Source organism: Hippocampus zosterae, chromosome 3 (assembly GCF_025434085.1).
Source record: "Hippocampus zosterae strain Florida chromosome 3, ASM2543408v3, whole genome shotgun sequence".
Classification (NCBI taxonomy): domain Eukaryota; kingdom Metazoa; phylum Chordata; class Actinopteri; order Syngnathiformes; family Syngnathidae; genus Hippocampus; species Hippocampus zosterae.
This window is the reverse complement of record NC_067453.1, coordinates 6,326,057-6,352,203: the sequence shown is the minus strand read 5'-3', so window position 1 is coordinate 6,352,203 and position 26,147 is coordinate 6,326,057. Positions and strand designations below refer to the sequence as shown.

Below are 26,147 nucleotides of genomic sequence, written 5' to 3'. Positions count from 1 at the left end.
GTAAATCACGTTAAGCAGTTCATTCTTCTAGAGAACAACACAGTATATATTAGTTATTAAATATATTATTATGTGTGTGTGTGTGTGTGTGTGTGTGTGTGTGTGTGTGTGAGTGTGTGTGCGTGCGTACGCGAGTGTGTGTGCGTACGCAAGTGTGTGTGTGTGTGTGTATTTATTTGCAATTGTGTAAACATGTATGTTTGGGAATCAGACCAACCAAAATAAACAATTAAACACTAACCAGTTATTCCCTATTTTTATTTGCTGTATGTAATCACTAACCAAATGTGTTTTTTTTCTAGTACTGTATTTATATGTGTATTCACATATAATACAACACTGTAACAATGATAATAAATACAGAACGATACAGTAATGGAAGTAACAATTTGCAGTTACCAAGTCAAAAATTGAAAAGGTTTTTTTGGTGACATCTGCTTCATTAATATGTTAGCGCATGTGTGTACGTGTGTGGTTTGGGGAAATTTGAGGCATTAACTTTGTTGCTTGTCACTTCTTGTCCCTGGACCTGCTTTCAGTCAGAGCTGCCCCATTCAATATGGCTGACTCGTTGACGAATCGGGCGGCACTGAAAAACTGGGCTCGGTCGTGCCTGTATGTGTCTATCGTCAGTCCGTCCAGTGGGAGACAAAGCTAACTGCTAGCATCCCGGCGCTGCAAGCTGAGTTTGTGGCTGTACCCATAAACATGGTTCAACTTGTGGGTTCCCTCCGAAAGGAGTTGGCTGACTCCCTCTCTACCTCCAAGGTGTTGGTGGTGGGAGCAGGAGGCATCGGCTGTGAGCTGCTCAAGAACCTCGTCCTCACTGGCTTCAAAAACATCGAAGTGGTCTGTACTACTTACGTTTGTTTGCCTATTAGCTTAGCCGACTAGCACGCTATGGTCTTTGTGCTATAGAATTGCTAGCTTCCAACATGTGAAGTCTTTGTGCAGAACTGTATGTCCAATCTGTGCAGAGCCCGGGCGACATATCTCAGTTAAATATGAGTCAAACATACCCACATCTGTTGATGTTTAGTTTCATCCATCGTGTAGTTTACTGAAGTGATTGTATATGTGTGGGAACAAATATGTTCGTAGAATGTACGGACTCACCGAGAGCCGAAAGAGGTATTTTGGCGCCATTAACACGGCTCACTTTTGTCTTATAACTTCAAATACCGTTGACATATTTAGCTCGTGACTAGAAATACATTTAGCTGCAGCATTTTGAAATGGGAAATAACGGGTCAACCGAGTGTGGCTGATCTTGACACAATGATAGATGGTTCCAGATAATGTGTCGTCAAGGTAACTGGACAATTCATTCCTTAGTGTATTCAATCGTTTTTTTTTGCCTTCATGGGGAATTGTCAAGATATGTAGGAGTGGCTCACTGTGATCACACTTAATTAGCAGAGGTGGAAAAAGTACTTTCCATTTGTATTTAACTAAAAGTGCAGATTCTTGCTTTAAGTAAAAGTTGGTTGCATTTGAAATTTGGTTAAAGTGAATGTAACATTTTCAGACTCCGCGGTGTACCCAACATAAATAATAATGAAACGATGACTACAAAAACAATATGGAGCTCGCAGTGATTCGAAAAAATGACACTTGTGCTAACAAAATGTTGTGATGCCCTTGAAGTGTGACATCTTGCCCGGTCCAAGACAGAGAATAATATTTATCTGGTAGTCTGACGGTGCGGCCATTGTGAACGACAAAAACAATGAGGTGTCGTTTGACATGGCCTTAATAAGTCTCCAAGATCTGCATCTAGAGCTCAAAGCACAGTTGGTGTTGCACTTTCGCTCTCTTCTTTCTCTGCAGAGAAAAGTCATTGCAGACCATGAAACATCTAATTTCCATGATTTGGTGGTATTATACTGCACACATAGGCACTTGGTTTATGCACTGTGTACTACTGTACTCTACTGTATGTCCGAACCAGCTCCAACCAAAAGACCAAACATATTCTTGCTTGGTGTGTAGTTTCTTTTTATTTCTTCACACTCGTGTCTACAGATGAATTAAAATGCCATCGCATGTACACATTAGATTCATGACATCTTGAAATCAATCATTTTCCAGATTGACTTGGACACAATTGATGTCAGCAATTTGAATCGCCAGTTCCTCTTTCAGAAGAAGCATGTTGGCAAGTCTAAAGCACAGGTATGTTCACTGTGTGATGCTTTGAAATACCCACAGTTGTAATGGTGCACGTTCGCTGGAATTGTTCCCCAGTAAATCCAGATTGTGTGTCATGCTTTTATTCCAGGTCGCCAAAGAGAGTGCCTTACAGTTTTGCCCCTCTGCAAAAATCACTGCCTACCACGACAGCATCATGAAGTAATTGTCTTTGTTGTGTGTCCGTTTAGCTCAGCAAATACGGTATGTGCAAATCATGAATTTAAAAGAGTGACACCTTTCTCCCAACAGTCCTGACTACAATGTGGAGTTCTTTAAAAGCTTTATCCTGGTGATGAATGCTCTGGATAACCGAGGTGTGCACGTCTGGGCTCATTGACCTTGTTTCATCTTTCTCAAGATTAGGAGGATATTCATGTACTTTTTACCTCCTTAGCCGCTCGTAACCATGTGAACAGGATGTGTTTGGCAGCCGACATCCCACTCATTGAGAGTGGCACGGCAGGATACCTCGGACAGGTTACTGTAATCAAAAAGGTACTCACTTAAGATCCCTTCTCTAATGTAACGTATGCTGTACCATCGGCTGCTATTGTGTTGTCATCCGAAAACATAGAAGCAAGCTTATGGTCAAATAGGGCTGCAACTAGGACTGAACAATTTCAAGAAAAGATTGAATTGTTTTTTTTTTCTGCCACTACAATTTTGATTTTCAATTGTATTTTTCTCTCTCTCTCTCTCTCTCTCTCTCTCTCTCTCTCTCTCTCTCTCTCTCTCTCTCTCTCTTTCTCTCTCATATATATATATATATATATATATATATAGAATTTGATATTTTGAAATGGAGACTGAAGACTCAGCATTATGAATAAACTCAGAGTAACAATCAGTCTGCTGTCATGGCCGACGACAGAAATCTGAAAATATTTTTCTCGAAACGATTCATCTTTTATCCAAATAGTTGTCAATTCAATAACAAATTTGCCTTCTGATGAATTTATGCACAAAGTTTTATGCTTCAGGTGTTTTTGTTGACCTTTCTCTCTCAGGGAATGACAGAGTGCTATGAGTGCCAACCGAAACCTGCCCAAAAGACCTTCCCAGGGTGCACTATAAGGAACACGCCATCTGAACCCATTCACTGCATTGTCTGGGCTAAATATCTCTTCAAGTGAGTCTGTCAGCTATCGATTGCAGCACCAATTTTGACCCAACAAAAATATACACCTATACACCCACGTCAATTGTCGAATGGATGACCAGCGATGTTCTAGAAATGAGGTCCTTTTACAATTTGCTGTTGCAGCCAGCTATTTGGAGAGGAGGATGCAGATCAAGATGTGTCACCTGACACAGCCGATCCAGAGGCTTCGTGTGAGTTTGGGCTTTTCCATTTTTCACCAAATTCAACCAATTTGTAGTTGCTCTAATTCAGACTCGCTCGCTACTTTTGTGTTCAGCAGCTGTTAACTACTAATATGTATGCCTCAAGGGAAAAATATGTCTCCAAACGTCATAGTGAAACTTGTGTTCTTTCAAACAGGGAACCCAGAAGAAACAGCAGCTCGTGCCACAGCCGCAGAAATGGATGGAGACGTCAAGCGCGTCTCTACCAAGCAGTGGGCCCGCAGCAACAAATATGATGCCATCAAACTCTTCAACAAGGTACCAACTACCAGCCATGCAAATAGTATCAGCACCAAGTGAGACACAATGGTGAAGTGGAAAGAAATTCATACAATATTTAATTTTAATTTTTTTTCAAATCATCTGGGATTATATTTTCCCATTCACTGTGAGTGCAGCCAACTCACTCCATAAATCGTGATTTCAGGATTATACAATATTGACCTAAATGACTGATGACGATAAATAGTCCACCTGTGTAATCCAGTCCCAGTATAAATGCACCTGCTCTGTCATTGTCTCAGAGGTCAGTTAATTAATATTGGTGAGCAAACAGCATCATGAAGCCCAAGGAATACACCAGCCAGGTCTAGGATGAACTTGAGAAGCTTAAAGCAGGATTTGCATCTAAAAAGATTTCACAAGCTTTAAACAGCTTGCGGAGCACTGTCCGATCAATCATATTTGAATGGGCAGAGTATCAGATCACTGTAAGCCTACCGCAAACTGGCCATTCCTCGAAACTTTTAGCTCAAACAAGGAGAAAGAGCTTTGATCAGAGATGCAGCCAAGAGGTCCATGATTACTTTGGAAAAAGTGCAAAGATCTACAGCTGAGGTGGAGGAATCTTTCCATAGGACAACTATTCTTCGCACACGGCGCAAGAGTAGCAAGAAGACAGCAATTTCTCAAAGAAATCCCTAAAACATCCCATTTGAAGTTTGCCATAAGCCACTTGGTTAATAGAATAAACATGAGGAACAAGGTGCTCGGGTCAGATGAGACCATAATTTAACTTTGTGGGCAAGAGGGGAATAAAAGTAACACTGCACATCCAGAACACATGGATCACTCTCAAACACAGTGGTGGCAGCATCATGTTCTGGAATTGCGTCTCTCCAGCAGGGACAGGGAAGATCGCTTGAGCCATTTTGGAAGGCGAGTCTGAAACTGGAATGTAATTTACTTTCCAACAAGACTATGATCCTAATATAAACGAAAATGTTTTATTCTATTAAGCTGCGACAACAAACATCATTGGAGGATGCAGAAAAAAATGTCTATCAGCCATACCAAGTAGGAAAGGATCGGTACAAATTTTTCAGATCGTGCATCACTCCAGTTTAGCTATTTCTTTCAAATAAAAAGTCTGAAATATGAAATTTGTTCCACTTCACAATTGTGTCCCACTTGCTGTTGATTTGCAAATAAATATAATTTTGTATCTTTGTTTGAAGCCTGAAATGTGGCAATAGGTCAAATCGTTCCAGGGGTCCAAATACTTTCGAAAGCTGCTGTATCGGTTGTGACGTGCTACCTTTTGCTGAGGTTAAGTGAATTGAGTGTCACTACTCATGTGCTATCGTTGGCACTTGTTCTCCAGCTTTTCAAAGATGACATAATGTACCTGTTAACTATGGACAAGCTGTGGAAGAAGAGGAAAGCGCCGACACCACTGGACTGGCAGCAGCTGGAGAACACTGGTATGTTGATCACATTTTTTGTCATGGATCACTCCAGCAGTCGTAACCAAATATATGAAAATACTGTACTGGTAATGGTGGTTTATATGTATATTTAAATTCATTTATTATTGTAAGCCACTCCACTGCGTGTTTGAGTGACTTTGGTATTTGGCCTAGGATGCTCCCCGGAGGAGTCCTCAGGTTCAGGTTTAAAGGACCAGCAGGTCCTTGGTGTCTGGGGCTACTGTAAACTATTCCAGGAAAGTGTGGAGACCCTCCACTCTCTGTTAGATGAGAAAGGCGATGGCGCGGAGCTAGTCTGGGATAAGGTAACACATTTTAACGCATCTTTGAAAATTATCTGGTTTACGTTGAGGATATATCGTACATAATTTCAAGTTTGCTGTGAAAATACATTTTGTACATTCAATTGCACGCAACAAGTATGGATGTTATTTTCCAGCAAACCAAATTCACTCTGAAACATAAAATTAATGCGACTTAATGCGACAAGTGGAAAAGTGTGCTCGTGTGGAAAATTGCGTTCTTAACCCTTGTGTGTTCATATTTAAAAAGGCCTTAAGTTACGCATTTTACAATTTTTCTAATGATGTATTTTGTGTTATAAAAACATTCTTTTTTTTTTCTTAATGAAGTTCGTAATCTAGAAAACGCATTTTGTAATTTGCACGATTTTACCCATGGAAATTTTAACAAGCTGAAGGTGTTTTGTGTAATATATTCTAACTGTCTAAGTGTGTGTGTTGATATTGGCCTCTCAACCCACTGACACATTTTCTACACTTTTGAATACCATAGTTGCTATGTTTTGACTGACTTGTTAATATTAGTACCTGCTTGTCTTGTCAGGATGATCCTCCTTCCATGGACTTTGTTACCGCAGCAGCCAACCTACGAATGTACATCTTCAGCATGAACATGAAGAGTCGCTTTGATGTCAAGTGTAAGTTGGTTTCTTTTTGTGTTTCCATGTTAAAAACATGAGCAGGTTTCAGGATGACTGGATGCCTTTTAACTAAATTTGGTGTCCCAGCCATGGCAGGTAACATAATCCCAGCTATTGCAACAACAAATGCTGTCATCGCTGGACTAATTGTGCTAGAGGGACTCAAGATTCTTGCCGGAGAACTGGAATCCTGCCGCACGGTCAGTTCATCCACCACTTGACATAATGAACAACACAAACAATTATTGATCAAACAGTACTTGAGCCACTGGCGTTTACAATGTCTTTATTTGTATTTTCTCAGCTATGTATGTTCAGTCAAGTTTACTGGTGGTCTTGTTAGGTCAGAAGGCGCTTGGCACTTATTCAGAACAAAACGTTCTCTCCGTGTGGGATGCAGAAACAAGATGAGTGATCAGAGATCCTTAATATTTGTCTTCTTCAGATCTTCCTGAACAAGTGTCCAAACCTCAGGAAGAAGTTGCTCGTTCCATGTATCCTGGACCCACCTGTGGCAAACTGTTATGTGTGTGCCAGCAAGCCTGAAGTCAGTGTCAAAGTCAATGTCCACAAAACGACGGTTCTTTCCCTGCAGGACAAGGTGATTGGCAAAGCATACCATAAACTTTGACAACCAATGTTGATGTCACTCCCTAACCATTGATGGGTTGTCTTGCAGTTCATGCTTTTCATTCCTTTCGTTATTGTCGTTGCATTCAGATTCTGAAGGAGCGGTTCGGCATGGTTGCTCCAGATGTTCAGATAGAAGATGGAAAAGGGACTATTCTCATCTCCTCAGAGGAAGGCGAGACCGAAGGTAAAGACTGTCCAGTCGTAATGAAGAAGCACCTTACTGTTGCTCTTAGGAATGGTTACTGGCGCATTTTCAAGTGGTAGCATTCCAATGAATGTACAAAACGTGCATTGCTGTATGTGCTCTGACTGTTCAGTTCTTCTTTTCTTGCGTAATAGCCAACAACAACAAGTTTTTGTCTGACTTTGGGATCCGTAATGGCAGTCGACTACAAGCTGACGATTTCCTCCAAGACTACACACTCCTCATTAATGTCTTGCACACGTATGTCACCAATATAGTCATAATATACAACTTTGTGTGTTCAACTTTAGTGCCCTTCCTGTCCTTTGGTTAAAAAAAAAGTGTGTTTTCATTGGTAGTGAAGAACTAGAGCGGGATGTTGAGTTTGAAGTGGTTGGTGAAGCTCCAGACAAAGCCCCTCCGCCCCAAAACAACCAGGGAGAGGGATACGGTATCACCAACGGCAATAAGGACTCTGCCCAGCCATCTACCTCCTCTAAAGGTCAGTAATGGAAACTTTTTTATTTTTTGCTCGTTTTGGTAGTTTTCATTGAAGTAATCGTTCATTTACGTTTTTTGGAGGCGGTCATGAACGCCTCTCAAGTCAAATTAACGACTCTGGCTCCATCTAGTGGATGCATTGTAGATTGCGCCTTATAGTCCAGTGCAATATATGGATTTAAAAAAATTGTTCATTCGTTGAAGCTGCGTCTCATAATCCAGTACACCTTTTAGTGCGGAAAATATGGTACTTCATTGCTGTTTTTTTTTTATTGTCGGTTATAAATGGGAAGAACGAATGTTACATGCATTCCTTTTCCATCTTATCCATGTCATGTTATTAATAATCATGTCCTCCACCTTTCAGTCCCAGCAGACGATGATGATGTTATGGTTGTGGACTCTGATGCTGATGCTGAGGCATCATCCAGCTCTGCAGCAGTCACAAGCACCACCAAGAGGAAGCATTCAGACGCAGAAACTGGCGAGTCTTCCACCAAGCGCCCACGGACAGATCAGTCAAGTGCAGAAGCTACCGCTGAAGACAGTGATGATGACATAATCGCTTTGGACTAAACTCTCCTCTGGTTTCCTCGAGGATCACGAACTATTGCAATTTTGTTTCAAGACAGACGGTAGACTTAACACACCTTTTATGAAGAACAAGACAGTTTCTGGTTTTTGTTCCCGCCTCCAGGCAGTTTTCATACTCACACTGCTCTTGTCAGATGATTCTGTAAATATAGTCAACGTTATAAAATATTCAGCTTTTTGTTCTTGTTAATTGGTAGTAACTATAAAATGAATCTGTTTATGGTATAACTTTTTTCCTTTTGTATTTCTGAAGACTTCTACTCTATTACTCATGCTACTTAAGTCAGGGGTTTTGTGCGTTGTCAATATACAAATGAATTACTGTTTGAACCAAAACTTTTTTCTTGTTATGTAATATTTAAATGATAGGATGGGGAAAAAATAGACTGGCGGCTACTTGGTGGTGTTTGCCGCTGACGCTTAAAGACCAGCTTCAAATCTGACCTCCGTTGGGATGGCACAGGGGCACCTGGGCAGTCGGTGCCATTAGGCGATTGTGTGCTACCTCTTCTGTACATCTAATGTGTTAGTCTGCAGTGATAGTGATACCATCTGCAATGTCGGCAGTTCTTTGGTATTGTGATGTAACGATTGTGAAACATTACCAGCAGTGTATTATTTAAAGTTCGACCAGGGGCCTTAGTTACATCTCCCGATGAGACATGGGGTCGGGTTGCATTTAGATAAATGTCAAATTTCTTTCACAGGTTGAAAATTGAACTCATTGAAATAAAGTTACACATTTCTCTGACACACTGCAGATGAGCTGTCTGCCCGGCTGTGTGCCCCAATGACCTGACCTATATATTATCGACAATTTCATACTTTGTTGTTATCACATTTGTTGACAGACCTTGAAAGCCTTTTTGGACCAATAAACTCGGACAAGACAAATTTAAAAGCAGTCTTTCGTGTCTGTCTTTGTTGTGGAAAGATTCCAAGAGTAATGTTAGGAGTTGAATAGGACAATATGTCTCATTGATTTTGTCCATATCACTGAAACCTCTGAGAACTTTTTCAGGAAAATGTATTTTTATCACGTTTAACTTTTTTTGTCCGATCTGCAAGGTTTTTTTTTTGCAATGTGTGTGTAAAATGTTGATTATTGGCACACTAAACTAAACCTATTACTTGTTTGAGTTTGCCAACATCAACTAAATCTGTTTTGTATGCATTTATGCCACTCCAGTAAATATTTAATAAAATATATATATATATATATATATATATATATATATATATATATATATAAAATTAATATATAAATAGTCTTAAAGGATTAAAGTTTGGGTTTATACAGATAATATTTCTGACTGATAGGACTCGCAAAGCGCTTTCCTTTCAATCTTAAAATACAGAGTCATGATCATTGTACAGTTCATTTCACCATCCTTTTTGAAACTGAAAAGCTACTTAAATCTATTTTGCAAGCTATTTGGTAAAAGTGGGTGATTAGCCTTATGCATAATTATCAGGAGGTGAAATTCCACCAATTCATTTAATTTTGGAGATTTGAGCTGCATAAATATTGGATTAGTATAGTCCCCATATCCACTTTTCTGAACGGCAGGCACATTTGTGTAAACGAAAGAGTGGTTCAGTGTAGGCCTTACCAGCGCACGCCGCACACCTCAATGCAATCGGTCAGATATGGATCAATCAACGAATTATACGCCAAGCGCAAAACATTCTTATTAAGTGAATCTCTGAATTAAGTACAATCCCTATGCCGTCATCACCAATGTTGACACTGCCGCCCCTCTGCGGTTGACGCTGATTGGTTGATATCGCGGACCCTCCTCTTTCTCTCTGTAGTCAACACTTTTTGACGGGTGGGAAGAGAGGACATTTTGTACTTATCGGTTATCTTTTAAGAATTCCAACGAGTTGACGCTGTAGGGTGACCGTTGTTGTTTTTTTATGTTTTTCTTGGAGCGTATGCCGAGAGAGAGAGAGAGGGAAAGAGAGAGAGAGAGAGAGAGAGAGAGAGAGAGAGAGAGAGAGAGAGAGAGAGAGAGAGAGAGAGAGAGCGAGAGAGAGAGAGAGAGAGCGAGAGAGCGAGCGAAAGCAGCCTGCTGTCAATGCAGCTTCACGTCTGTCTAACTGACAGCTAACTTTGGGCTCGTTGAACAATACAGCGGTTCGCTGTACGGTCAGGGGTGGGGGAAAGCACCACGGTGTGTGGGGAATTCATTTATTTTTTGGTAGCCGACTGCTTTGAAAGAGGAAACGCGGGACTGCATCAAGATGGTCACTTTGTCATCAGTAATTCGACCTCTGACTTCTCAGCTTCACCGACAGCTCTTGAGACACACCAGGCTGAGTCAGTGGCTCACTCACGTCCGTGGATGTAATCTAACAGCCTGCTCCAGCAGATATGTGTTGTCGCAAAGTGAGTAGCTGCTCTTGCAAACGCCACGATGTGTTGTGAATGTTTTGTTGGGCTACTGTGTGTGTGTGTGTGTGTGACATTTTGGCTCGTGGAGCTAGCAATCTGCAGCAATGTTGATATTAGAAACGCGCAGATAGAGTGCTGTAAAACTCAGACTAGAATTGCGTTGTAATTGAATTTGAAGATGTATTCCACTGATACGTGCAGGTTTTGGTTTCCTGCCCCTCCATAGTCTCCACGATCCCCATGTGTAGCACAGGAAAGTCTTCCTATGAGCCTTTGCGTTTAATCTCCTTATCTGTCTACGACCTAGGATGCTAGTATGTTTACTTTTCGAGAAGCATCACTGTGACGTATCTCTGCCAGAACCCGAGTGAAATTTGACAACCACTGACGCATAGTACAGTTCGTATTTACCATGCCATTCAATTCTGCTTCCTCCTAAACACTGCAGCAACATATTGAGCACGTTCCTGATGTGTTTTAAACCCTGATCCGAATCATACAAACCCTGTGAGAAGTGACTGTAACCTCTTCGCCACACCCAAGAACCCGTCTTTCTTGTTTTCCTGTGCCAATCAGAACCAGTATCTGCTTCGATGTGTCTGACTCAGAGGCAAATAATGCATGAGTTCACTTCCCCCAAGGTTAGAGGTGCCATATTGTGCCTTCATGTTATTGCCGATATTCTTGTACATCACCATGTGTTCTTGGATTATTTGATTTATTTCCACAAAAAAAAAGATCACAATCATTCATTCTTTTTGGAGAACGATGAGGCAGAGTAATGACACAACTGAGGCTTTAACTGCTGTAAAGCAATTTGGTGTGAAGTTGGATATCATCCTTACAGCATGTACCCGATTTCACTTAAACTGCTCCTCTCATATCAATATCTCATTCTGTTGGATTGCTGCACCTACCTAGCCATTGCACGGATATTGTGTTCAGGTTAATCACTTGAAATGTCGAATTGGACGTTGAAATTTTGTGTGAGAGCGATACAAGTTTTGACAAGTGTTATTTACATTTTGCAGCCTGGGTGGGGTAGTGCTTAGCACATCTTCCCGACAGCTCCAAGGTTTGGGGTTTGAATCTGGGTTCCGGCTTTCCTGTGTGGAGTTTGTTTGTTCTCCCTGTACTTGTGTGGGTTTTCTCTGTGTATTCCAGCTTCCCGCCCCTTTCCAAAAACATGAATGTGAAATGAAGACGCTAAATTGTCCATCAGTGTCAATGGTTCTTTACACAGGGTGGCATCGGTAGTCCAGTGAGTCCGTCGGTGAGCTTCCGTCAATATTTCAGGCCTACCCAGTCCGTCTGAGTTGTCGGCGACAGCCAAACTGCATTGAGAACGGACTTGCCGGTCCTACGTTGCACGCGGGTGCTCGCACACCTGACACGCAGCCCAATGCAGAAAACATTTTTAAAAAATGAAACGACTTTGCATACCCTTCAGTCCCACAGACCACAATAAGATGTGTCCCGTATTGTTTTTTATCTCAACAATCACCACACGATCTGTGCATGTGTGTGTGTGTGATTTTTATAGGGTTTTGTTTGTTTGTTTGTTTTTTTTAATTTGGCTGCATGTAGGCTTATGTGGGCGTCCGGGTGTGTCCGAGAAATTACGTTCTCAATTGCAGATTGGCTCGCTGACAAGGGACGGACGGAAACTGTGACGGACAGATACACCTTCCATGTCTCAAGACTCTCAACCTGTTTCTCGACAGAAAATAAAAATATGTATCATAGAAAGTCGATGTGGGTACTCTGGCTTACTCAACATACATTAATCTAAATCAAGGGTATTCAGGCTTTTTATCCGAGGGCCACAAGCATTGCAGAATCTTAAATCATACATGTATAATCATGTATTGCAGATTTTTCACTGTATCGCGGGATTGTGCGGCAATCGTTTTTTTTTTTCTTTTTCACACGGACGAATATCACTGCAGAATTAAGTAGAAACGAGCACAAGCCAAGAGGAAAGAGTGCCTAACAGACAATACACCTGCTTCCTGTAATTATCATTTAGGGCAGCAGAGGCTGCTATTGCTTTTCTATGCAGTAAATATTACATAAGTGTAAGTTTCTCGAACTTGGCTAGAAAGCTGAAAATGAAAACCTCAAATTAAAGGGATGTTTTTTGGGGGTACAAATCTAATTTTTATTTGTTCTTTGCTGGTGCAACGATTTAGTAGCACAAAGAAAATATGTAAAGCAAATGCAGCATACAGAAGTTTCATTTTATCTCAAGATGACTGTGGGTAAGATGCAGAGGCAGCTATCTCCTCCGGCTTTGCAACAAAAAGCCGTCGCTGATTAGTTTAATTTATACTTTACAGGCTCAGAAAAGAAATACTACACAACCTGAGTACAGGAAAAATGTCCAAATTCATGGGCTATAATGATGTGCTTTAAGTTTATATAAACTCATTTTCATTTCATTTTCATGATGGTCTTTGTTCAGATTAGCATTTGCTTCATTTCTATTCACGCCACGCTCAGTATATGAACGGTCTGCGGCTTGATGGATGTAAGTCTCGATGAGCCGACGATGAGAAGAAAGGAGCGTCAGCGCGGCGCGCCGATGCGGATTTGGAACTGGGAGTCGCGGCTTGGAGTTTGAAGCGGATTACGCGGGACAGGAGAAGTGAACTAATCTCTTTTCATCAATGGACGCTACAGCTTTGTTGTTTGCTTTCAAAACTTAGCTTGTAGCAGACGTGTGCACATTGCAGCATGACGTCTCTGATCAACTTTCATCCTCTCCTCTTTCATCTGTAACTGCTTCAGACAACAAAGTGTATGCAGAAAAGTGGTGAAGATTGCACAACTGTCTGTGTGTGTTGTGTTATTTTTGTTACTTTGACTTCAAAATGGCGCCGCGAGAGTGGCTGCCTTTCCAGCAGCTCCTATATTTTGTTGTTCTACTTCTTCCTTTCATAACTTTGCTGCTGTGAATTGGAATTTCTCCATTGCGAGACTAACAAAGGTCTTCTTATCTTATCTTATAATCCACATGACAGCGGTCGGTGGGAACGAACACAAAAGGACAAAATTACCAATCTGCTAGATCCAATCCGCCACTTATTTTACATCACTTGAATGTGTGTGTGTGTCTGTGTTTAATTTGTGGTGGAAAACACAGCTGAATGTTCCACAGATTTAGCCACACCTCCCCATTCCTCCCTAGGTTCAAAGTTTCCGTAGTAGTCATTGCTCCCATGTTTGCTCACTGCGTGGTTTGAAACCACTCCTAAACCTGAATTTCTACGTTTGCAGCTCTCTCTTTCTGACTACCCCTTCAGATTTGAGAGAAGCACTATCTTGCACCTCTACTGACATTTGGCGCTGTCTTCTTGGAGTTTGTAAAAGTTCCACTTGGGGTTCAGCATTGCTCCTGTTCGCTTTGTGGTGAGGAAGACTCGTGATGTTAGACCGGAACCGACATCTGACTGAGCATGAAAAGCTTTGAAAGCACGTCATTGGCACGGCGGCGGCAATAACAGAATTAGGCAGCCAAGTGCTCCCGGGAGGAGTCGCTAAAGGCTTAAGGAGATGAAGGTCGTCTCCTAGTCAGACCTGTTCAGCTGTGCTCGCAGCGGAAACCTTAATCCTTGTGCTGCATGATTGCAGATGAAGACAATCAGCGGTTGTTTCTGACTCCTTGAGAGCTACACTGCAATGATTGTTTGCTCTCTACGTGCACTCACATGCATAAAGCAGCGAGCGACTTTCCATCTCAGCTACCCTTTCAAGCGTCCATTTGTTTTCTCAGACTTTCAGAAGAAGGCAGGGAGTGAAAGCAGACTTTTGCGTAATTAGTCAGGTCCTTGGACGGACTTTGACCCGACCAGGCTTTTTGACCCAGCCAGGCGTCCCCGTTTGATTCCCTCCCTGTGGTGGGAAGCTGGGGGCTTGCCAGGACATTCCGCAGGTGACTTTTTCTGTACAGCCAGCCCACTTAGTTCTTATTTAGTCGTTACCTTTAAGGAAGAAATGCACGGCTAGAAGGAAGTGGAATTACTCAGCGGTTACTTTTGCATTCAGTTCTTTCAGGCAGCCCGAGAAGCGAGTCTGTCTAGAAGTGTCGGGAGTCATTTCTCACAGTGACAAAGTTATCGTTTCATTTGAAAATGGACTGCTGTTTATCCGTGCGGAAAGCAGCCGAATACAACTTGAAAAGTAGGTTTGTTCTCGGTTACGTATTGGCATAGACATCCAGTTGCAGTCCTGTCGATTTTAACATGTGTTGTCTTTCTCTTCTTTGTTCCAAAACGCCGCCTTCCCCGATCGATCCAGTGCATCCCATGTGGCAGGGCCCCCTGGCAGTTCCCGGAGGTGACCGCCAGTCTCCCATTGATATTGTCGTCCGCAAGAGCGTCTTTGATTCCCAGCTGAAACATTTGATCGCTGACTATGACCCAACAACTTGCCAGCAAATCTGGAATAATGGTTACTCCTTCTTGGTTGAATATGATGACACGACGGACAAGTCAAGTAAGTGATCTTCTGTAAAATATCCCATGTGTTTATGTTCTCAAAATACAGCGGCTGCACAATCAATGAACTCTGTAGTTCGTTCTTTCCCATTTCCACGGCAGTATTACTGAGTTCCGTTCCCTTGAATTCAGATGAACAAACTCAGACGTTTCCACCACGAGCAAAAGATGCTCTCCTTTGTCAGCCGCTTTAAAAAAAGCATTCAGTGGTAAAGTCAGTGATGAATGTAACGTTGGACAGAAGAAGCACATATAAAAGCACCATGTGGATCTGGTGACTGTCATGTGACTGTGACTGTGTCAGTCATTCTCTCGAGCAGGGGTAGGGAACTCCGGTTCCTCAAGAGCCATATCCTGCCTGTTTTAGATCTCTCTCTGATTCAAATGATCCACTCATCAGCAAGCTTGGAAGAATCCTGAAAAACATCATGATCAATTGAGTCAGGTGTGTTGGAGTAGGGAGAGATCTAAAACAGGCAGGATGTGGCTCTCGAGGTAACGGAGTTTCTTGCACCTGCTCGAGAGCACAAGAATAATTGTGACTGGGTTCCGCAATGAAGCCGCTGTTGACAATTCAAGTCTTTGGAAGAGACTGCTTGTGTTAATTCCTTCAAAAAAAAAAAGAAATATTACTCTGATTCAGGTCACATGTTTGGAGTCTTTTAATTATGGCCTTAGAATGTTGGGTGCATGAAAGGGTTAAAATTTGAAATGCGGCTAAGATAACAATGTTTTCTGACTCAACTGATTCTAGACTTGGTCATTGGCAACATAATGACCGTTTGGCTCTCCATAATACCATGATCAAAATCGAGCTTTATTAGCCTTGTAAAAGGCAACATTTTTGCTACAATGTTTGAATTCAGGCGGCCCGGTAGTCCTGTGGTTGGCACGTCGGCTTCACAGTGCAGAGGTACCGGGTTCGATTCCAGCTCCGGCCTCCCTGTGTGGAGTTTGCATGTTCTCCCCGGGCCTGCGTGGGTTTTCTCCGGGTGCTCTGGTTTCCTCCCACATTCCAAAAACATGCGTGGCAGGCTGATTGAACACTCTAAATTGTCCCTAGGTGTGAGTGTGAGTGCAAATGGTTGTTCGTTTCTGTGTGCCCTGCGATTGGCTGGCAACCGATTCAGGGTGTCCCCCGCCTACTGCCCAAAGACAGCTGGGATAGGCTCCAGCACCCCCCGCGACCCTAGTGAGGATCAAGCGGCTCGGAAGATGAATGAATGAATGAATGTTTGAATTCAAATTAGACCGTGTATTTGCTGATAAAATGAAGTGATGACTCGTTGACTTCAGTTCAAATGCGAAATCAATTTACCGGTATATATGACTTGGCTAGTTCAAGGTCAAATCATTATGTAGCAACTCGTTCCTTTTTAGTGCTGTTTGCCTGTCGCAGTCTTAACCTTTCAGCAATTCTAGTTTTATGCCAAAGCAAGAACAGTTTGTGGTTGGAGAGAATGTGATTTCGAATGCTGGCTACTGTTGACGTGCTGCAATTACAGTGATATGAGTTATAGTTCACTACAGCCTCTCACCAAAAATGATCAGGCTATTTGTAGGTCTGCGTTACTACATGAACATCCTCCCCACCTGCCCTTACTTTCCGAAAAATGTTTTTTCCTCCGAGAGAATAAGATTACTGTGATATCATATTGTCTTTTTTTTCAAATTATTGTCCTTGTTAACTTGGTCCTGAAAGTCAACTCTGGAAAAATCATGCCCTCTCATTCGCTTCCACAGCTTTGAAAGGGGGCCCTTTGCAAGACAAATTTAGGCTGTGCCAGTTCCACTTCCACTGGGGCGAGAGCAACGCCTGGGGGTCAGAGCACACTGTGGACAGGAGGTTATTTCCTGCAGAGGTATGCTACAATGTCTATACTGTGCCGTTTCACTTATTCGGCCTTTGCTTGGATGTTTAAATTATGAGATCAGCTGAGAAAATTCCGCATTATAATGCTCACCCTAGTACAGGTGTAGGGAACTCCGGGTCCTCGAGAGCCATATCCTGTTTTCGACCTCTAGTTGCAAGCAGACACACAGCTAAATAAAGGTTAACACAAGTTAACACACACACACACACACACACACACACACACACACACTGTGGTGAAATAAAATCAATGTGGGACAATATCATTGCGGTCTGTGGGCCTGAGAGGCATATGAAAATTAAGCATGCTTGGAGAGCGGGAAACGAGAAAGTTGACAAATCCGATGCGTGGATTGATTTGTTTACATCTGTTGAACTGTCAATCATGGTAGCATTCATCAACCCACACAACAACCAGTCACCAGATTGACAAGCAATGTTCAAACTTTTTGTTTTTCTGTCAGAGGATTCCCTCCTCTTCTCCACTCCAAGCAACGCGTTTTTTTGTCACCCTGGCGCACAAACACACGCGAGAGACACGGCTCATGTTTCCATAAGTCGTCAGCGAAACATGAGTCCATCAGCGACGGACTGAGAAGGTCCGTCGGTGCTGACCTGGTTCGTGACAATTCTGGAGACAACCCCCTTGCTTAGTTCTTCTGTCACTTTTTTGAACTTTTTTTTCTCGTGAATCGCCAGGAAACATCCGTCTGTCAGTGCCAGACTGACGGACTTTCTCTTATTACTGACGGAATGCCCACCTCTAATTTTCTGTGTAGAGTTTGCAGGTCTCCTGGCACTCGGGCTTCCTCCCACATTTGAAAAAAAAGGACATTATAGATTAATTGAAGTGTCTCAATTGTCCATTGGAATACATGTGAGTATAGATGCTTGTTTGTCAATATGTGTGCCTTGGTGACCAGTCCAGGGTGTACTTTGCCTCTCACCTAGAGTAGGATGGGATGGACAAGAGGAGCGCTATAGAAAATGAATGGATGCAAGACATGATCACTCCAATAGACATCCATTAAGATATATTGTGAGTTAGCTTCTGAGCATTAATTGACAATTATTTTTCCACAAAAGTACAGTCGTATGCACGGTAAGAATGTAGTAGCTTTCATTAATCGCTCAGCTCCACGGTTGCCTTCAGCTCAGTTTCAGTGTCATTCAGCTCACTGTTTTTGTGACCTCAATATTTAGTGTTCGGGCTCACTCTTAAGTGTTGCCATCAGTTTCTCAGGAGGCAGCTTTAAAAAAAACAACAACAAAAAAACAGTGCCCGTTACTTTTCCAGCACTTATACGCAACGTTCACATTTAATGTCACATTCTAATCACAGTGACGTTAACATGTCACCCAGTGCTGATGGTGAGTAACAAAAAGTGAGGTTTCTAATCCAATCTTGTGTTTTATCTACATTTAAATTATTTTTTCATTTTCTGCTCATTGTGTAGCCAGTACTCCAAGTGTAGATCTGTTGCCGCAATTTTCTGCAGTTACGGTTGTGTCTTCCACCTACACCTTCTATGTGTCATTTGCCAAGTTCAAATTGCCGATGCTAGGAATGTGTTCATGTCACAGTTCCCATCACTCAGCTAACTTTGCATAAACGTACGCTCCATGGAGGCTCAAATTGCAGTCAGTTACATCTGATAATGAGCAGTTGTTGTAAATTGTTTTTTTTCCCCCCCACCTGTATGTGCAGTACAGTAGTCCCATTGATGTAACTTATCACTTATTATCAGTGTGGGAAATAAATTGAGATTTACAACTAGAATAATAAAACAATAACACTTGTACTGCACATCCAACCTTTGAACACAGCTCCCAGGAGCATTTTAAATCCGCAATCATTTCAAATGTTTATTGCTCATGGTTTAAGAAACAATCAAATGAATTCACGTTCGATGTTTACATTCATTGAACTGATTTTGGTGTCTGCTTTTAAGCTATGATAGCGCTGAAGCTGATATTATTTTCTTAAACGAATGCAGTCTTTTGGTTACCTCAATTAGTCAAATCAGACAGTGAAAATATTTAGGAACAACTACAGCTATGAGTTTACACACGACTGGAAACTACACGTGTTACCTCTCTGACTCTGTCAAACATATAAAGACAGAATCTTTGATTGGGTGGGCTTCTATTTTCACGGATTAAAGGAATTTTATTGTCATACCAACACTCAATTCCACATGATATTGCGTGAAAATATGAAATGAGTCCCAGGATAGCCCTGTGAGTCCCAAGGCTTGTGAAAATAGAGAACAAAATAGGATAAAACAAATGCTACAATAAGATAAGGGACATGCTTATAAGCATGGTTTGAATGTCTTGCAAAGATGCAAATGTTGGAGGGTGTGGTGGATGCAAAAGAAATATGCATGCAAACGGCTTGACTTGCACACGTGTTTAACAAGATCTTTGACTTGGAAAAAATAATAATAAAGACAGGGAGGAATATCACTGCATATTGCTGAAGACCGGAAACAAGTTCGTCAAAACTACGTACTGTGTACATACAGTCGTTGTTTTGACATGATCCTGCCAACAAAGATACAAATGGCCAAATCTAACCTGCTTGTTATCATAATAATTTACAAGAAACATGTGATCCATTATGTGCCATACTTTTCTGTAGGGGCTACGATTCTTTAGTCACAAAGAAAGTACTGTGCAATAACTAGTCAAGGAGAAGCACCCAAGGGGGAGTCGAAGAGGAGTTTGAGTTCACAGTTTATTGCTTCTTGCACTTGCATTCAAGCTAATGTTTGACATGTACTGTTTGTGTTCTCAGCTTCACTTGGTCCACTGGAACTCAGATAAGTACAGTCTGTTTGAGGAGGCAGTGATGGAGGACAATGGCCTGGCGGTTATTGGAGTCTTTCTCAAGGTAACACACACACACACACACACACACACACACACACGCGTGCGCGCACAGTTACAGAATGTTCAGAGAACACATTTAGCATCTAGTTTGCATAAACTGTATTTGTGTCGGGACAGTGGTTTAGTGGCTAGTACATCCGATTCACTGTTCTGGAGTAACAGTGTTTGCATTTTCTTTCCCTTGCATATTTGAGTGCTCCGACTTCATCCAACATTCCAAAATGCATGTTAAACGGGGAAGTCACCCTAAAAAAATTTCTAAGAATATGTTCTATGCACCCCTACTGGTCGAAACACGGCAAGCTGATTAAGAAAGTGTTTGTGGAATATGAGTTAAGCAGTGAAATCTGTCATGATTCCGTTTGTGACCAACAGGTGGCACTGTAGGGCTCCCCCTGCAGCTGCACACCTGTTGGTCATTATGTAATTATTAGTTGTATAAAAGGACTCCCACCCAAACATTCAGTGTCGGGTCATCGTTGCTCTTTGCTGCTGTCATGATTGTTTGTCAGTCATGTTTAGGTCATGTTTTTGGTCATGTTTCTGTTATTGATAGTTTTGAGCTTCAGTCATGGGTTTTTGTTTGATACTTTGAACTTTATTTGTTTTGTATTTAGTTTTCTCAGTTTTAATACAATTCTTCAAGTACACCCTGCTCCTCTCTCCTGCCTGCTTTTTGGGGTCCACCACCACCTCGCAAACGTGACGGAAATCCACCCATTTCTCTCTGATCGGCTGATGACCAGTCCAGGGTGCACCGTGGCTCTCACTCTGAATAAACTGGAATAGGCTCCATTTTATGAGGAGATGGCGCATAGCAAATTGATGAAGGATTATGTCCCTGAGAGATCGTCTGAAGAAAAATAACATTTTGTATCCATTAGTCGTGTTTGCCGGTGTTTATTTTCATACAGTTTGACATTATATGTATAATTTGACGTAGAAATAAAAACTTGCTGACTTCCTGTTTAGATTTCAAAGGTAGGTCATTTGGCTGCAAGCTACTTGGGTCTTAAATAAACTCACTTAAATAAACTGTCAAATTCTCCATTACACAACATGGTTAAAGAGTTAGCTCCAAAATGTGTAACATTGCAAATGATCCCATGATGTGTCATGCAAATCCTTAATCCAAACGACTCCACGCTCTTGTAGGTGGGGAAGAGACACGATGGCCTGCAGAAACTGGTCGATGCTCTCCCTGCAATCAGACACAAGGTAAATTCACGATGACACACACGCATGTGCGCGCAATGCAGTTTTGCTAAACGAATAACTCTCCGATGATATCGGTCTCAATTTACAAGAGCTATCCTTGTTCAAGCCGCATTTCTCATACACCTCTTACAATGGTGCCATGAGATTATGCAGGTCGACCTAATTAAGTGGCTTTGTCAACGTATTTGTCAGTCACATAGATGGTTGTATCATTTCCAGGAGAGTGACCTGCTCTCATCCCTCCTGCTTACTACGAAGTGACGCATGTAGTCGAACGTCAGTTGACAATGCATTTAACACCGCAATATTGTAACGCTTATAATAGTCATATCAGTTGTGATTGTATACTCTAGATGACAGGTGTCTTACTCAAGCGTCATTTTATGTGCATCGAGTTCATGTTTCCTGCCAAAATACCAAAATTGCAAATTGTATTCGCTTTAAAGAATGTTGAGACTCTTGTCATTATGTAACAATATATTATGTAACATACTAACACTGAATTACAATTACTTTTTGTATTTTAAAGTAGCCTACATTGTGTGCTGCGTGACATGTCTGCAGGGAAGTGTGGTCGAGTTTACGAAATTTGACGCTGGCTGCCTGTTGCCAAACAACACTGAGGATTACTGGACGTACCATGGCTCTCTTACAACGCCGCCTCTGACAGAGTCTGTCACCTGGATCGTCATGAAGCAGCCCATAGAAGTTAGCCATGATCAGGTATAGCCAGTAGCGTCATCCTTCCACTCCGATCACTCTCATATATCTTATTTTTTTCTCATATATCTCCACTGACAATGCCCGCCACACCGCCACCTCCAAACCAGATGTCTGTTGTAGTGCCAAGACTGGCCTGTGAGAGTCAGCACAGCGCCACACGGCATCGTGCCTCCAGAAAATTCAGTGAGAATGAAAAAGCACAATTCCTGGCAGTAGCAGAAGTAATGGAAGAAACTACGCTGACTGACCGGATATAATTTGAATTTTGATCTTGTTCTATGTTGTTGGGACTCAAATATGTTGGTCGGCATTCTCATTGCATTTCTGCCCTTATTGGTTGTAAAATCAAGGTCTTCCAGTGCTGACATGAGGGTCCGTCGCCGCGCCTCCTGTTTTGTCTTCTGTTGCATGGCCCGTCACGCAGTGGATGAAGATGATGTTGAAGAGAAATGCTGACATTGCACATCTTTGTCAGACTACTCTGTTTACTCAGGACAGCCAACCCAGCCTTTGAAATGCACCGAAGGTCTTGATGATGTCCGCCATATCTTGTGGGATTATATCCATCCTTAAGATGGTCCAGAGTCCATCACAATGTATGCTATCAATGGCCTCTCCAATGTCCAACAAATTCCGGCTTGCCTCTGCCATTCTGTGCATTGTTCTATGATGTGTCGTGCAAATAGCTGGTCAATGCATCTGTCCCCTGATGGAATCCCGCCTCTTCATTCCTGAGCTTTTCATCGACTGCCGCTGCAAGATACAGCACAATTATTATTTTTTTGCTAGGACTTTGCTTGGTATCATCATGAGGTTGACTTTACGCCTGTTGTTCCGATCTTTCAAGTTGTCCTTCTTTGGTAAGGTTTGAATAGTGGTTGCCAATTTCAACAGGAAGGTCTGGATCTGCCTTGAAAAGCTCGTCGTTTTCGACATGTTGGACATGTGCTTCCATTGTGGTCGGCGGCCTGTTCACAGCCTGAAGTGCTCTGCCCATCGAGCTTCTTGACACTTCATATTTCCAGTGTTGCTTTAAGTACAGAAGGCTCAAGATTATTTTGCCCCTCTGACTTAAATCACTGTATCACAAGACCACCAATTGACCTTAACATATATTAAATAATGTGCATCTGATGTGTATACATGAGGAAGTATTACAGTCCATTTTCTTTGCCGCTCGTCCTTTTTAGGGCTGCAGGTGAGCTGGAACCTATACCCTGAATTTGGGCAAGAGGCGGGGGAAGGGGTAGCCCCTCATCTGGTTGCCCACCAATCACAGGGCACAATAAATAAATAAATAAATAAATAAAAACCTGATTCTGAAAAGGTTTTATGTAAATATGTACGTTCTGTCTTTTGTCCCCTCCAAGCTGGCTGTCTTCCGGAGCCTTCTGTTCACCTCGGCCGAGGAGGAGGTCCAGAAGAGCATGGTGAACAATTTCCGTGTGCAGCAGCCCTTGCGAGGTCGCACCGTGCGCTCATCCTTCAGTCCCTTCCTCAAGGAGTCACCATCTGACCAAGATGACCAGCACACTCACTGATGCCACCAAGTGCTCTACTCTGCATTACTCTGCATCCTGTTACAGTCGGCGCACCAAAACAAGTGTATTTTCTTTAAAAAAAAAAGTATTTAAAAGTAAAATGCCATTTATATTGTGCATATTGGTTTTACAAACTAACTGTAGTTTGACCGATTTCTAGTCACATAAATTATATTTATTTCAAATTGACAATTTGATTTATTGTGTAGGAGGTTCTGTCCATCGGCAGCTGAAGACTCAAGAGCACTGTGTGCTGGCCACAGTCGGTATAACAGAAAATCCCACCTTTTTGCACCACTGACAGGCTTTGCATCTTATTTTTACTGAGTCTTTTTTTTTCCTTACACTGTCTGTGACAAGCACCCCCATACAACAAATTTGTCAAGCAACATTAATTAGCCCTTAATTGGATACATTTACACAAGCCAGGTGTTTATGTGAATATTTTTTTATGGTAAAAAGATAATTTAGTCCAGTGCCTTAAATTCATGTTGAGCGGACTTCCACAGTTTATGATGAGAGGGACTCAAATTGCCCTTCTACTGTGAGATATTTGAAAAGAAGGAGTCTGAAATGACCTTACTTTGTTCACAAGTCTTGTGTTTACGTCTACTGCCACATTCATTGTGATAGTTTCCCCCCCCACTCAAGGCCTAGTCAAGTGTCATGAAAAGGAAGAAGCACCCCCTTCCCTGTGTAGTCACAGTACTTTATGATGTGTTTGTGCCTCTTCACAATTTTGCCAAAGCTGAAGCAGCTTTCATTGAAACGAGATCAACCGACTCTCAATAATATCCATCAATTATGCCTTGAAGGGTCAATCTTACTATGCAACATTCGGCCAAGAGGGACGCCTTTTGAGACACCACGTAGACAAAAACGCAGCAAGGCACATGATAAAATGAAGGTCAGAGGGGACTCGGGATGAAGCGAAATGATTCTACTTGATGAGTGTATCTGACTGTGATAGTAAGCGATGGCCACTATTCATCTTCATTTGAGAAGAAGAAAGGCTGAGCACTCACGCTTGTCATTTTAATCCCAATGTAACAATATTATTGCGCATACTGACCCCACTCCCCTCTTGAAGTAGGCTTTTCTCTCATGATGTCAGACACCCGCCCTGAGCCATCTCCCCAGTTGGTCCTTGTTGTTGCCCAAGTGGACTGGATGTGGAATGAAAAGACATAATACTTGCAAGTGAAATGAACAGGTTGCGTAGACAACACACGAACCAGGAGGAGCAGGTCATGGGTGGAGGTGGTCCGTTTTGATATCGCTTGCTGGCCATAATATGGAAAACAGTTGGTTTCTATGTTATTGTTGGTGTTTTTCCATCGAATGCAACACAACGCTGCCTTCATCACGTGTTTCACAGATGCATTTGACTGCACATTATCTGCCTTCATGTATCATGGCATTTTATGATGTGAAACTTCATTGATTCCTATCGGAATGCTATGAATATAAACATCCATTCATTATCTGAACCGCGTATGCCCATGAGGGTCGCGGGCGTGCTGGAGCCTATCCCAGCTGTCCTCAACCAGTAGGCGGGGTACAAAGTCAATATCAATTTCATATAGCTTCCTTTTTTACAATCAGTATTTATTCACTGATGATTTCAATGTACTGGCCATTTTGTCTCTGTCGGCCGACATGTTATGAGTATCTCTGCTTGTGTGTCTCTGACTTTTTTTAGCACTCTATCAATGAATCTGACATTATGACATGCGTTATTTTTACAAATCAATTGCTATTATTATGCTTGTTTTCATTGTGTCTTTTATCATCTGCAGCCCCTTGCAAAGCGTTTCATAGACTGTCCAAGGATATGTACGTTGCACACTTTCTATATGCACTACATATTCGGACTGCTTATTTGTTCATGGGGCAGTCAACATTCCTGGAGAGCGGGGACTCATCAAAGTCTGTCCTCTCACAGCATGTCTTTTTGGATAGCTTGTTGTCCTGCCGTGCGACCGGGAACAGTTTTGCTCCTCAAGACCTTTGATTTTAAAGGAATGTATAAAAACATGTTAATTGTCCAGATGGAAATGGGCGGAAACTGACATTCATTCGTGTCATAGCAATAAAATGGTGTTTAATGCAATAAAAACTCTGTCTGATTTTGTGTGTGTGTGTGTATGTGTGTGTGTGTGTGTGTGTGTGTGTGTGTTTGCGCGTACTCTGATTACAAACCAGTGCCGCGGTTTTAATTGTACAGTACATGATAGTGACCAATGTAGACACACAGGGTCAAAATTATGAGTACCCTTGCTAAAGAAAAGACAATCTACAACAGTCCTTGAAATAACATAAAACTGTTAAAAGTAATAAATGAACATTTACTGAGAATGAGCTCATGAAAAACTGCGCAGATGGTATGTTGAAACTCCTTCCACAATTATACAACGGGATGAAGATTGGGGCTCAGATTAAGCCAATGCTCTGTACTTAGTCATTCGTAGGTGTTTTTCCACTGTGTGCTTTGTGTCATGATGACCCACGGCCTTCAGCTGAAGCCAAACCTCCTTGTAGCATATGGCCGTTTACCATACTGCTACACGATGTCACGGCAGTGTCGTAAAGCATTGGTTGGTTGAGTGACGACTCGCACCTGTTACGTCAGTTGAATAAAGACCTTTGAAAAAGTAAGTCATGTCCTCACGTTTTTCGGACACAACACTCCTCACACTGAGATGCGCATTCTATCCAGATTGCAATGATATTCTTGCAATTTCATTCCATCCTACTCAAATTCAGGACACCTTGGGCCGGATGCAGCCAAAGAAAATCCTGAACATAACTGAGTCCCCACCATGCATGTCTAAAAGTATTCTGATGTGCACTTTTAGGGAAAACAATATTTAGTTGA

General features: G+C 42.0%; 2 protein-coding genes across 4 annotated transcripts; both read left to right on the top strand.

Moving 5' to 3' along the window:
• Window positions 1–544: 544 nt before the first annotated feature.
• On the top strand, window positions 545–9,023 carry uba2 (ubiquitin-like modifier activating enzyme 2). Its single transcript, XM_052060868.1, is given in 18 exon segments — window positions 545–620; window positions 623–849; window positions 2,092–2,175; window positions 2,282–2,352; window positions 2,443–2,507; window positions 2,588–2,688; window positions 3,201–3,322; window positions 3,458–3,525; window positions 3,695–3,816; window positions 5,162–5,261; window positions 5,421–5,572; window positions 6,114–6,207; window positions 6,298–6,410; window positions 6,656–6,811; window positions 6,931–7,027; window positions 7,183–7,288; window positions 7,387–7,529; window positions 7,896–9,023. Coding segments are annotated over 18 exon segments (2,091 nt in total). The 5' UTR covers window positions 545–559; the 3' UTR covers window positions 8,105–9,023.
• Window positions 9,024–9,937: 914 nt separating this feature from the next.
• Window positions 9,938–25,927, top strand: ca5a (carbonic anhydrase Va). Of its 3 annotated transcripts, none has more exons than XM_052061013.1 (7): window positions 9,938–10,514; window positions 14,820–15,017; window positions 16,763–16,881; window positions 19,693–19,788; window positions 20,943–21,005; window positions 21,570–21,728; window positions 21,836–23,043. In XM_052061013.1, the coding sequence occupies exons 1-7, from the start codon at window positions 10,370–10,372 to the stop codon at window positions 21,983–21,985; spliced, it is 930 nt and encodes a 309-aa protein (XP_051916973.1). In that variant the 5' UTR covers window positions 9,938–10,369; the 3' UTR covers window positions 21,986–23,043. The 3 variants fall into 3 exon arrangements, with proteins under 3 accessions (XP_051916973.1, XP_051916972.1, XP_051916974.1); XM_052061012.1 differs by lacking the exon at window positions 21,836–23,043 and adding an exon at window positions 23,099–25,927 and having other exon boundaries at window positions 9,942–10,514; XM_052061014.1 differs by lacking the exons at window positions 9,938–10,514; window positions 21,836–23,043 and adding exons at window positions 14,232–14,702; window positions 23,099–25,927.
• Window positions 25,928–26,147: the final 220 nt, after the last annotated feature.

What these genes read in the sequence shown, in the direction of transcription:
- ca5a (XM_052061012.1), top strand. Translation starts at nt 10,370, where the DNA reads ATGGTCACTTTGTCATCAGTAATTCGACCTCTGACTTCTCAGCTTCAC. An exon ending in GGAGGTTATTTCCTGCAGAG is followed by an intron (nt 16,882 to 19,692) that starts GTATGCTACAAT and finishes TTGTGTTCTCAG; the next exon opens with CTTCACTTGGTCCACTGGAA. An exon ending in TCCCTGCAATCAGACACAAG is followed by an intron (nt 21,006 to 21,569) that starts GTAAATTCACGA and finishes ACATGTCTGCAG; the next exon opens with GGAAGTGTGGTCGAGTTTAC.